The sequence below is a fragment of the Melospiza georgiana genome, chromosome 1 (assembly GCF_028018845.1).
Source record: "Melospiza georgiana isolate bMelGeo1 chromosome 1, bMelGeo1.pri, whole genome shotgun sequence".
NCBI classification, from domain to species: Eukaryota; Metazoa; Chordata; class Aves; order Passeriformes; family Passerellidae; genus Melospiza; species Melospiza georgiana.
The window spans coordinates 72,516,536-72,530,305 of NC_080430.1; the positions used below are offsets into that span (position 1 = coordinate 72,516,536).

Here is a 13,770-nt window from a genome sequence, read left to right on the forward strand (position 1 = left end):
CAAAGTTTTTCTGTTTCACTCTCCTGGTGCTTTTTTGTGACAGTTCCACACAGTTCTGTTTCATTTCTTGCTTCAGTGTCAATGAGATGAATAAATGATTCCAGAGAAAAACTATAACTCACCACAGACATTCCATCTGCTAGCATGATTGTTCTCTTTAGCTTCTGTATAAAAGCCCATAAAGCTTTGTAAACACACCATTAAGATAAGTAAAAAACTCCTTCCCATTTCCCATTCCCCTGTATTCTCTGAGGCAATGCTTTGTCTCAGTGGCAGGTAGACTCTGCACATATCCAGCTGCTTTTCAGACTGCTTATCAACTGCTGTTTCAGAGAAACTGGATGAATCATGTTTTGTGCAGAAATTGTTGCATCTGACTAGTTTGAGTAGCATGCATGAGGGGTATGGGTCACACACATCCCTTCCTGGCAGAAAATTGCTTTGAATAATCTGTCTTAGCCCAGAGTTACAACAGACTTATTCCTCATCTCTCTGAAACCAATGAACCAACTCAGGCAGAAAAATTGCAGAAACATAGAATATTTCAAGTTGGAAGGGACTCATAAGGATCATTGAGTCCAACTCCCTGCTCCTCACAGAACTATCTATAAATAAACCATATGACTAAGAGCATTGTCCTGATGCTCTTTGAACTCTAAAAGGCATGGCACAATGACCCCTTTCTTGGGAAACCCTGTTCCAGTGACCAGCCCTCTGGATGAAGAAACTTTTCCTGAAATCCTGAAACAGCCTCATTCCATTTCCTCATGCCCTTGCTGGTCACCAGACAGAGAGCAGCACCTCCCCCTCCCCTGCCCCAGTAGGATGAGATGAGGTCACTCCTCAGCCTCCTCTTCTCCAAGCTGAACAAGCCAAGTGACCTCAGAAACTCCTTCTAAGTTTTGCCCTTGGGAGCTTTCACCATTTTTGTCCCCCTCCTCTGCACACACTCTTAGAGTGTGATGTTCTTCTTATACAGTAGCACCCAGAACTGCCCCCAGCACTGGAGGTGAGGCTGCCCCGGTGCAGAGCAGGGACAATCCCCTCCCTTGCCTCGCTGGCCACGCTGTGCCTTATTTCCCCCAGGACACCCCAGGTTGGCCCTCCTGGCTGCCAGGGCACTGCTGACTCATGTTCAACTTGCCATCCACCCAAAGCTGCAGATTTGTGCACATAGCCAGGATTACTCTGTCCCAGGTGCATTTAAAATACTCCAAATGAAAAGCATTTGCTTAAGTGAGTTTTTATTATGATTAAAGGAGCAAAATGTACACCCACAAGACCCATTGTATACAGGGATAGGATACATGGAGAAAATTTGATTAGCAACCTGAAAAACCACACACTTGGTCATGATGATTGATCCAAAAAGGCTTAAGAAGAAATATTAATTACAAAATTTCTATAATGCATCCTTAGAAAGGGAGGAAAAGCCTTGCAGTATCAGGGGTAGAAATAAAAAACAATTGCTTTGTCAGAGTAGGTATGATTGATAGTAGTTTAGAGTTTAATTTAGGAAATTTTGAGTGACTTATTCCAAGGGAGTCATCATAAAATTTGTCTGTAGAGAAATCTGGCTAAGTTAGAAGATTGCATTTTTTCCCCAAAAAAGGGGATGTGTTGTTTCAGTGTGATGATTCTGCACTATTGTTAAATTGCACGAGGAACATCTCTATTAATGCTCATGCTTTCTTTGGGTCAGATTTTCATTCCTTTAACTCTTCATCTATGAGTAAATAATAATACTCAGCACAGAGGAAAGGCAAAGGGCCTCTGCTTTCCAGGCAAAATTTCAAATTTTCTCTGCCTTAACTTCTTTTTTTTTAATATTTTTTTAAATAAAGCATTCTGGATTTAGAAAATATGGACAAAAGAGAAAGTTTGTGTTTCTTTTTACCCTTGATACTGCAGCACTTTGGGTCTTGCTGTGAGGGACAGAAACTCTTTCAGCTTTCCTCTCTTTAAGGAGAATAGCATCTACCAAAGAACAAGATGCTGTCAGTTGGGTTGTGCTTGATCAAGAAGAGGAAAGGGTGGTCAGCTCTAATCTCTTCAGAGACACTTGTGTCATCTACCCCAGCTCCTGATGAGCGTGCCGCCTTGCTGCCTGCTTCTTGGATCTCCACAAATGCCTCATGGAATGCTCCAGACACCTTCAGGCTCCGTGCTGAAGAGATGCCAGAGAGATCGGCTGAGGAGCTGAACAGGTCGGTGATACCCAAGGATTTTAAGACAGATGTGAGGTTATATTTTTCCTCAATCTTCATGCGGGGCAGATAAACTTTAATCTTCCTCTCTTCCATCTTTCTAGAACTGGTCCACTCCTTGAGATTTTCAAAGGTGATTGCAGTCTCAAGCTGCAAAGAAACAAACAAATTAGATCTCTGTGATGAGAGCCCGACACATTTTGTAGCAGTGCAGTACCATTGTGGGTTTTTTCTCTTAAACTGACTGTTTTTCTTATGGCGTGTTTTCTGGGTACATGTGGATTAACGTGTCTAGAAGAGGAAAGCAAACCATGACTCTCTCTTCTCTGTCCTACTTCCTATTTCTTTAATAGGCTCACTGGCAATTTATAGTCCTGACTAGATGGCTACTCAGCAAATTTCCCAAAGCTCTTGCCAATTTATCTTCTTTTCTTCAGAAATATATTCCAGAAGCCATTCTGTGCTTATGACTTGTAAGCTCTACTTACATTTAAGACCTCCAAGTAAGGAAGTGTTAAAGGTTTTACTAATACCTGAAGTATCTAGAGGCATTTTAACACAGCTAAATTTCTTTAGTAATAAATGAGCTATCAGTTATTACTGAAGAAATTTAGCTGTGTTCAAATGACTCTTTCATTTTATAATTTAGGTTCTTAGAGTTAGTGCACAATCATTTCAATGAACTCGGATTTATTGCATAACTTTTCCTATTCAAACTGGATTCTTGCTAATGACTATATTCTTTTCATACCAACAGTAATATGTCATGTATATTTTACTTTCTGAAATTGCTTTAACCATTCCAGTACTCGTATTCAATTTTTAGATAGTTTAATTTTTGAAGGCATGAAGGAAGCATGTTGAAGGCTGTCAAACCATTCAATAATTACAAATACTCAAGCTAAGATGAACTTCCCAGTAAGTTCCTCAGTATGCAGAAATTGAAATATAAAAGCTTTGGAGCTCAAGGTGCTGGAGTAACAGCTGCTTATCTGAGAAGAATCTGTTCTGCAGTGACAAAAATTTAACCCTCTAAAGCAGTTGTTTAGCAATCCATCCTCACACAAACTTTTGCAGGACCACTGAGAGAGCTGTGTGTCTCTATGCAACAATCCCATGCTGCCAATATTCAGATCTGTGCTGGGGATGTGCTTTAAGATAACTTAATTGTGAAGAGCTTCCTTGCACCTAGAATTTCACTGTGTTCATGGTTTTCTGAAAGCCAGCTGCCAGGGTCATACCTGCTCCAGGCCAGAGATGTCATCAGGCAACAGCACCCACAGGCTCAGCCGCCCACTGGCATATGGAAGCTCCAGGATTCTACATTTCTCAGAAGGGATCTCTGCCACTTTAAATGTACCAATCTGCGACATCATCTGCACAGGTTTGCTTTCTTGCTGCAAAACCAAAGAAAACAATATAGTTTTCAGAAAGAGTATTCCTAGAGTGTAGAAATGCCTACTTATGGTTAAAGCTGATGATTGCTGTTTTTCGGCAAGATTATACAGCAACTCATCAACTCCCTTCATAAATTCTAGAACATGACACCTTTAAAGTGATGTAGGCCCACATACCTCAGAAATTCTGAAAGGAACTGTCTGGGTATCTTCTTCCTTAAATGCTTTCTCCCACAGTCCTTTGAAGTAGATGGCACTGACCAGGATCATGTCAGTTTGTGAGCTCACAGAGCTTGGTCGAAGGATATTTTTGATAGACCCTTTCAAAATGCACAGGAAAAGAGAACATGTATAATACATCTGTGTATAACACATCTTACTTGGCAATTTCAACATTAAATGGAGGGTAAAGAATTTGTGGAAAGGAGAGTGTAGGGCAAGGACATTGCTTTAGTTTTGTAGCTGTTATCTTGTAGTTCTAAGGTTGATTTGCTTACTGCTGTAGGCAATGGTTGTTGTTTCTCTCCCTATAAAGAATTATAGTAAGAGATATAAGATCCAGATATTTACTTGATACAAAATTAGCATATTTTGTGTCAACAGGAAGAACTCTTGGAACCTTATATCCCAGGATGGTCTCCCAGCCAAACATTTAATACTTTTTGCATCAAACAAAAGTGGAAATATTGGTGTCAAACTATTTGTCAATGTGTAAAAGGCATATTTTAGTGCTGTCCCTTTTATCACGACTGGAAATATTTTAGCATATTTTAGTCCCTTTTATCTGGACTGGAAATATTACATATCCAGAAAGCCCCTACAGATAGAGAGAGTCTTCTAACAGGGATGTGTCTGAGGAAAAAGAAAGTGTTAGATGATAGTTCTGTATCTGGGAACTGATCTCTTATCCAGGAAAATGAGCACAGGGAGATATTTTGATTTTTCATCACCTGACTTAAATGTTCTCACATGTTGTTCAGACATGGTGGCAGAAGGGAAAATACTTGTGCTGACATTTGGCTTCCTCTTACCATTCGTCTGTCTTTCAACCCAGGAATTTATGAGCTCTCTGGATTTTTCTGCAGCTGCTTGAAAGCTGATCGATTCCAAGCCTCCCTTATACAGTTCCTTCACGCATTGAATGTATTCCTGCAAAGAAAGAGTATGCCATTTTCAGCTCAGAATGTCAAAGCATTTTGCAGATGTAAAAGGCAAAAATGGAATTAACAGATATGAGCAATCTGCTTATTAAGGCTCATCAGTAAACTATGAGCTAGTTCATAAGCATCTGAAGATTTGACATGCATTGTTTCAAGCAAAAGTATATGCCCACATTTTAAAAAATATTTTCCAGAACTGAGTTTAATCTAAAACCAACATTCATTTCAGTTAAGTATAGGGTTTTTATTCTCTTTGCCCACTTTTAATTTTTTTTTTTTGCAAAGGTATTCTCCTTGAATTTCATATTAAATGTTCCTTTCAATGGAAAAACTTGGAATATTTTTGAGAACCTTAAGTTTTTTTCAGGTTTTTTTTCCAAGTTGAGAAAAGAGTTGGAGTTATCTCTTTGTTAATTATACCTTGACGTGATTGGATCTTTACTGTAGTTTGCACAAACATCTTTTTGGCTAGTCACATTTTTTTCTCAAGACTTTCTTGAGAAAAAAAAGTTAGGCCTGTGATAGACAGAATCTTTGCATATGGAAGAAAATTTCTTTAGCAGACCCTACACTTCTGACAGTGCTTTTTGCATAACAGGAAGTTACAGTTTTGACATTCAGATCAGCTCTTAGAGCAACTCACCGGCAGAATTGGGTATTTCTCTTCAGCATAAAGTCTGCTGGCGATGCTGATGGAATAATTGTCACTTGGTTTGGTGATTTGGGTGACAATGTCCTTAAGTGAAGCGTGGATGCTCACAGAGGTGCCGCACTGATTGACATGAATACAAATAAAAGTACAGATGTTACTCTACTTTTAATGATGAGTAGGTATTACATACTATATGAAAGGAGTAAAGTAGTTGATGCTTTTGCTTATAAAATTGTTCCTCCTATGCTGATGTAGTAATTTTGTAATATATATATTTCAGTGCTGGTTTTCTATTGTAATTTCCTCATGCCATTCGGGGGAACTTTTAATTTTCTGCTACAGTAATGTAGCTTCAGCAGGTCACTTCCCAACATGTTCTGTTTAACCACTGGCACCCAGCTACTTTGCCTATTTATACAAATATCTATAATTTCCCCCTATTGGCCCAATATTATGGTGATGGGTTTCATTTTATGCTTGCTCTGAATTCTCTGTTACCCATCTTCTCTGTTCATTCTTATGAACGAAGTGTTCCCCCAAATGCTGGATGAAGGGCACTAGCTGCACATTGGAGTAGGTTTGGAACTGCTACAAGACTGCTTTATCCGATAGACTTTGAAGGAGAAACCAACATAGAGAAAGGATTAAATTGTTTCTGTACCTGAGATTCAGTACTCTCTCCAAATCCTGGGATTTTATCAAAGTGGATAGCCTGTAATTAAGAATAACAGTAGTTGAAATAACTGGTATGACAAGAAAAAGGTTAAGCAACAGAGATTAACACATCATGTTTGAAGCAAACCTATTGACTAATCGAGAATGACTCAAAAAGTGCAATCTATCTGTACCATCTCTGAACAGCCATGCATACTGTTGCCTGCTTAGGTGATCCTTTTTTCTACTGAGCATCTAGGATTCGGCTCCAGTGTGTGCTACCAATAATGTCAACCCTCTTGTAGGTAACAAGCCAGCCACTCTGTGAAGATAGTGAGAGCTGTAGGAAACACATGAAACACTTTGCAGTCTGTGGATATGTTTTGGCTCTTTCCCTATAGATTTTATTTCCTTTCCCTATTAAGAAAAAAAAGTGTTGCAAGAATGTATTTTTGTCTTTGAGAATTCTACTGCTAAACTATGATAAAATTTAAATCCAGTCTCAAGATTTTGGGCTGATGCATTTATTTAGCACTGTGGGAGTTTCAGGTGGCCACAGGTTTTGATAACTCTGGATCCACATCTTTTAGCCTCTGAGGGACATTATTATATCATTAAGGGCTGTGGCTCTGTTGAGCAGCAGGAGGGTTTAAATCCTCCATGTAGTCTCACCTTTTCTATCTGAGCCTTGGTGTTATCTTTTGCACCTATGTAGACCATGGAGAGGGTTGAAATGATGAGCAGAGGGGAGTAGCAGACATTCTCCTGGACTCTCTGGCTTCTCAGCTCCCTGAATATGTCACAGCAAACTTCTGTGCTCACTGGACCGATGGAGGCCATTGTGCAGCAGTATTGCCTAGAGCAGAGAGCAGAAGGACAATAGCAATGTAATGATGGGAATAGCATGCACACACAGCACGTGCACTTTAATAGGAATTTTCAGGCTATAAAATATAAACAAGTAATTTGGAAATCATTCTATGTTAACATGTCTGTTGCTATGCTCACCTCTCATGCACGCTAGAAACTCTGTTTTCACAAATCTGTTTCTTTCTGCATTTCTATACATTCACATTTTTTAACAGCTCCTCAGAGCTCTGGAATCTATGGCTTCTGTTTACCTTTTCAAGAAGTCAAATAACAATTGCCTGTACTTATTTTATTCACCGAAGGCTACATTTCCTTAGTACTTTGTAGCAGCTTGATGAAAACATGAAAATATTCTCTCTTTCATATACTTGCAAAGCTGGAAATTTAGGCACAAATTATATTTCCATTTGGTTTGGAAGCTCTGGGCAGATTCAGGTAAAAGCAGAGGCTAGCTATTTTTATTTTCCAAAAATAAGTAGGTGTAATAAGTATCTATTTGTTGCACAGTACTTTCTGTCAGTAGATCTTCAAAGGCCTGTAGCTTACCCTTGTTTTAGTAATAGAAGCATGGACAGGCAATATAATTTGTCTAAGGTCACCAAATCTAGGAGCAAGATTGATGCACAAAACTGATGTTTCATTGTATTGTGCTTTCAGATATAGTCTGCTTTACATAAATGTGCTATGTTTTCTCAGACTATAATCTGTTTGAGAAATTAAATTGCTGTTTTTCAAAATCCAGCCCCTCACATAGGAGCTAAATGTTAGGATGTCAAGTTTCTCTTTGTAGTGTTAAACTCTACCAAAGTGTTTTGTGACTGGCTTCCTGGATACACACATACAGACACACACATTCTTCTCTCACTTTCCTTTCTGTATACATGATCCCACTTATATATAAGTTATTTAAAAATTGTACATCTATGCACCCACGTACCTTTTTATGTTGTGTTCACCAATTGTATTTTTCAGGAATGCAACACTTAGAGAAATTTCACACTAAAATAAACTTTGTAAATTACTGAACACCACAGTTCTGCTCTCAATGCACACTTTTGAACCGGAGGTCAAGCAAGGAAATTTATTGCTTGTCTGTCAAAATCAATCTTAAAAGATATGGAATGGGAAGATAAGATGCTCTGAAATAAAATAATATTTTGAGCACAAAATAACATTTTGAGCACAGAGAATAACTTTAAAAACCTCCCCAAAACCACAAACATTCAGATTCTACACATAACGAAATAGTGTAGAATGCATGTACACTGGTGAGGTTTGAAGAGAACATCACGTAAATATTCTGTCCTGAAAAATATCAAACACAAGACAATAACTTCTCTCTTTTTAAGTTTAGTCAGAACCAAGGAATAATGCAGTAAGAAGGTGAATTTTTCTAGAGAAATTCTTACCTTCAGGCTTCAGCACCAAAGACAATACAGCTTTCCAGCTGTATGTGGGTATACTGGCTGAACCCTTGGGAATTTATACAGTCTGAGTTGTGACCCACCCACTGCTGTCCCTCAGAAGTTTGGCTTTTGACACCACAAAAATAAATTAATGGTATTAGGTCAGGTTTTTTTGTTTCAACAGGTTTCGGTTTGATTGAAGGGAGAACAAATATTAGTATTTTATGCTTTTTAACAGTGCTTTCCACCTGTACATCAGGACTATTTGGCTGGAGAAGAGGCTGGGAAACAATGCCTCATTTGCGATGAGATACTGGGATGGCAGTAAAAAACAAAAAATGTGAAAACCTTAGTGATGTCACACATAATTAGCAGTTATTAGTCAATACATCAATAATTAGTCAATTGGTATTAAGGTTGTAGTAATAGACCAGAACTCTCATTCAGTCCTTTCTGAATGTACAAAATGCAGCCATGCTGGACAGAAGACTTAGCCTTTTATTCTTCTAAAAAATTTTGGGAAATAAAGTAGGGTGCATGTGACAAAACCAATTGAGATGAAAGTCAAAACCAGGAATATTTTCTTTGAGAAATATTTATAAAAGAGCTTTCTATGAGAGTGGTTTTATAGCAAAGTATTTTATTCTCAGGGATTAACAGCAACACATAACTCTAGATAAAGTAAAAAACAGTCAGTTCAAATGTATTTGTGTATGCATTTGCCTTGTATCTCTCAGATCTTCCATGAGTAACTTAATGGCATGACAGATGATGGAGGAGCTGTGAAATCCAGCTAGAGTCTTCATGGTCTGTGGGACAATCATAATATATAATAGCAAGTATATTTCATTTATAAAAGCTATTGTTCTGTATTGGAATAATAGAATGGACAAACAGTTAAGAAACCATTCTGACCTCTGCAAAGCACAGTGTGATTTCTAAATGCGGGGGGAGAAGGGGGAAAGGCAGGAGGGGCATCTCAAAGTCTGTACAACATAATTCTTTAGAACATATGGGACATAACTCTGATCTCTGTTAAGCAGAGTAGTCTCCTCTACTACTGTCAAAAGTTTAGGCAGTGCAGTGTTCTTTACCTCAGTCTGCTTCCTCTTGTGGAAATAAATGTGCTATATAAATCTACATTCCCCTTGATGAGTCATTGTCTGTCAGTGTGTAGCTCAGGAGAAGAGGGGTAACACAGATATCAGGAGAGGCAGAAGTGCTTTCTAGAAGTGCTAGGTAGCCAGAAGAAAATCTGACATATGATTAAATAGTGGGAGGTGTGCCTGGACCCCAAGTCACAGGGCATGTATCACACGTTGCTTTCCTTTTAAGCTTTGTGCCCACAAAATATTGATTATTAGTGATCCTTCTAAGATGATGATGAAAAAGCTGAAGTGAACATTAGCCAGTGTGGGCTAATGCCAGCTGTCCTGAACTAGGAGAAGCTGTGGATTCCCTCGAGGGTCTTAGAAAGAGATCTGGAGAGACCGGAGAGCTCAGCAATCACCAAATGTATGAAGTTTAACAAGAACAAGTGCCAGATTCTCCATCTGCGATGGGGTGATCCTCATTGCAAGTACAGACTGGGGGATGAGAGGTTAAAAATAGCTCTTCATAAAGAGATCTGTGGGTGTGGGTCAATGGCAAGTTGAATAGGAGTCAACAGTGTGTCCTGGTAGCCAAAAGGACCAACCACTTACTGGTGCGCATCAGGTTCAGCATCACCAGCTGGTTGAGGGAGGTGATTGACCAGGGGACATCTTTAATGTCCCTTGATACCCAAACTGTTCTCTGATTCTATGATTTTCCCACTCTACTCTGCACTGATGTGGCCTCACCTCAAATCCTGTGTGCAGCTTTGGGCACCTCAATGTGAGAAGGACATCACACTATAAGAGCCTGTACAGAGGAGAGTGACAAAGATGGTGAAAGGCTTTGAGGACAAGAAGAGAAGGCTGAGGGGTGATCTCATCTCAGCCTATAACTTCCTCAGTGGGTGCAGTGGAGGGGGAGGTGTTGCTCTCCTCTCTCTGGTGACCTGTGATGAGCCACAAGGAAATGGAATGAAGCTGCATCGAGGGAAGCTCAGATTGGACACTGAGAAAAGGTTCTTCATCCAGAGAGTGGCCAGTCACACCCTGAAACAGGCTTCCCAGGGAAGTAACACAGCACCCTGTGTGTCAGAGCTCAGTCAGTATCTGGACAATGTTCTTAGTCATATGGTTTATTTGCAGGTAGTCTTGCAAGGATCAGAGAGCTGAACTCAATGGTCCTCATAGTTTCCTTCCAATTTGAGATACTTTATGATTCTTCAAGCCTGTGTGTCTTCACTTAATAAGATGTTTTATCACATTCTTCATAGTGCGCCTCAGATTTATGCCACCATTTTTCCTCCTTATCCTTCTTTTGTTCAGGGCCACTTGATGTCCACAAGGGTTTAGTTCTACTTCCACCACACTGGTCTTCAATTGCTGCATGTGAGAGTTGGTCAATGTATTTACCTCAGTGAAATCTGCCTTTCAAATGTCCTTCAAGACTATCTGCTAAACAACCATGATTCCCATTCCCTTTGTCTGGTTGATCATACATGAATTACAGAAGTGTCCAGACCTGTATCACAAGTAGAGCTCATCTCGTATGACCTGAATTTTAGGACTTACAAACATATTCAGGAAGAAGCTGCACTTTTGGTGATCCTTTTTTTTACACACTATCATACTGCAAGAATAGAATTAAAATTATCCCAGTGGTTTTTTTTTTTTAATCTGGTGAGTTTAACTTCTGAGTAGTGTCCTGGTTTCCAGATCTTCAGAACAGCTTTGTATGCATTTGATGCAGAGCTTTGTTGCATGAGTTATATGAAAATCATGTTTTCTCTCCAAGAATTGGAGTTTCAGGTTCAGAACACACCCACAATAAGCAAATACATGGAGGATAAAATGCTCTGCTGTGATAATGTTTGATAAAGGGAAGCTGTGTTCTTTATGAGGGGTCTGGTGTGGTTTTCTGTGCTCAGACTGGGAGATAATGCAATGCCCATTTTAAGCAACAGAATATAGCCATGAGCAAATGAAGAACTGGATCAGACCAGACCAGCAGCATAACATCAACCCTAAAAGGTCTTTTACAGTCTGCTTGACATGAGGTCTAAAGTAAGCAAACCTTCCCGCACTTGGAAGACTACCTGGGACAACTGGCAATGGATTGTCCTGTCCAGCACAGCTGTGCAAGCAGCACAAACAGTTCAGTCACACATCCTTGTTTGACAATGCTTGTCCCAAGAAAGAGGTCAGCTAAGGCTCAGTTGCCCTTTCCTCAGCCAGGGATTTCATTGTGGAGCTGTCCCTAAACCAACAGACTCTTGAGTACCTGAGCTTTGGACAGCTGACAGTGTAAAAGGAACTTTACCAAAAGGATATGAAGTTCAGGTCAGCTCACAGAACAAAGCCTCTTATTTAATCACAAAAACCTATTCAGAACTCAGGATTCTGTCCTTGATCCTGCTCTTTTGCCAATAGAAAGGAGCATATTCATTGTTTTGTGTTTGTCTTCATTCCACATTGTGACTCTAGAAGCTGGCTTTCAAGCAGGGATGGAGGTAACCAGTCACAGAGATATTTATTGATTGCAGCTGACTGTCTAACTTGTTACCCTTGCAGACCTGGGTGCTGCAGGTATCAATGGTTTCTCTCTTCATTGTTCTGTCATTCTGTTTTTGCCCCAGTACTAAGCAAATGAAGTATCTGGTCAAGCTACTTCAGAACCCATAGCCCACCTGGCACCTTTCTGCAACTGCTCCATTCCATTGGAGAGGTGCACTGTTGCCTGCAGTGCTGTCTTGATCTCTCACAGACAGTGACAGGGCATTTGTCATTGCCCTTCATTGTCATTGCAATATCCCATATGACATCTCACATCCCTTTATTCATTTGAGACTGATACAGGCTTAGATTTCATTATACAGATGATGATTTCTTACTGCTCCCCCTGACATAGGTTGATGTGACCTTCATGGCATAATTTTCAATGATCACATCCCACGGGTCAGTAATGGGTTAGATGGGAGTCTTTGACTCCCATGTTTGAAAAACATCCTCACTGTGGTTGAATGAGTTTTAGCCTCACATACATGCAAAGCCTTTGCCTTGCTTCCATACCTGCTAAATATCTTTCTGAGGAAGTAACATGTGTCTGATGATAATGGTGCCTTCATTCTGTCCAAGCTCAAATGCAAAAAGCAAGTGTACAAGAGTTGAAAGCAAGGAGAGTCCACAAGGCGGGAGTATAGAAGCTTTCACCATACACTCAGAGATGAAATCTGAAAAGCAAAAATTGTGCTGGAAGGAAAACTGACAAGGGATGTGAAGGACAGTAAGAAAAGGTTTTTAGGTGCAACAGCAAAATGAAGACTAAAGAAAAGTCAGGATGATTGGAGAAGGTTCCTGATGATTTGAAAAACTGACTAATTTTCAGAAAGGAACAGGAGAAGAATTGAGGAGACTACAGGTCCCTGCAGTCACTGAAAAGGTGTAGTGCACTGCTGCAAGGCGCTAAAGGTTAGTACTCATTATGATCTGTGTCAAGAAAAACAGTCTCCAAGACACTGCCTAAAATACCATTTATTGTAGCTAACATTGAAAGGAAAAAGAGGATAATATAGATAATTTTTATTGTCACTCACTACAACTACCTGAAAGGAGATTATAGCCAGGTAAGGGTCGGCCTCTTCTCCCAGGTAACTAGCAATAGGACAAGAGGACCTACTCAAGTTCCACCAGAGGACATTTAGGTTGGACTTTAGGAAGAAATTCTTCACAGAAGAAGTGATTGGGCATTGGAATGGGCTGTCCAGGGAGGTGATGGAGCCACCGTCCCTGGAGGTGTTTAAGAAAAGACTGGATATGGCACTCAGTGCCGTGGTCTAGTTGACATGGTGGTCTTAGATCATAGGTTGGATCTATAGCCTGCTTATTTAGGTTGATCTTCTCAAAGGTCTTTTCCAACCTAGTTGATTCTGTGATATTCCCTTAGCTGCTGGGAACCCCAAGCTGTGCGGCATTGGAAAGATCACCAGTCAAGGAATGGCATGCAATGCAAGTCCCATCCACAGAGATAGGTGTTCACTGACACTTTGGTCTTTAGAGCTCTTTAAAGGAATTTTTAAAGAAGAAAGCAGTTAATTTCTTCTGAGAAACAGAAGGATGTTCACATGAAGACCTGCTGCTTCACTTTATGATAAATGCTAGGAGGCAGGGAATGCAGTCACTCATGCCAAGTGGGAGCTACCTACATGTTCCTCCCTTCTGACTCGCACACAGAGTTCATGCTGCAGCCCAGGGCGATGTGCAGGACAGCACAGGATGGGGAGCCAAGCTCCACGCTCGGCAAGCTCAGGCCTGCGCCTTCTCCTGTCAAATACTA

General features: G+C 40.1%; 1 protein-coding gene across 1 annotated transcript; it reads right to left on the reverse strand.

The window, feature by feature from the left end:
* Positions 1–1,961: 1,961 nt before the first annotated feature.
* On the reverse strand, positions 1,962–6,910 carry LOC131089249 (ovalbumin-like). Its single transcript, XM_058034296.1, has 7 exons — positions 6,743–6,910; positions 6,078–6,128; positions 5,408–5,536; positions 4,636–4,753; positions 3,782–3,924; positions 3,449–3,604; positions 1,962–2,357 (listed from the first exon to the last, which is right to left on the reverse strand). Exons 1-7 carry the CDS (start codon positions 6,908–6,910, stop codon positions 1,962–1,964), a joined length of 1,161 nt encoding a protein of 386 aa, XP_057890279.1.
* Between the last annotated feature and the right edge of the window lie 6,860 nt (positions 6,911–13,770).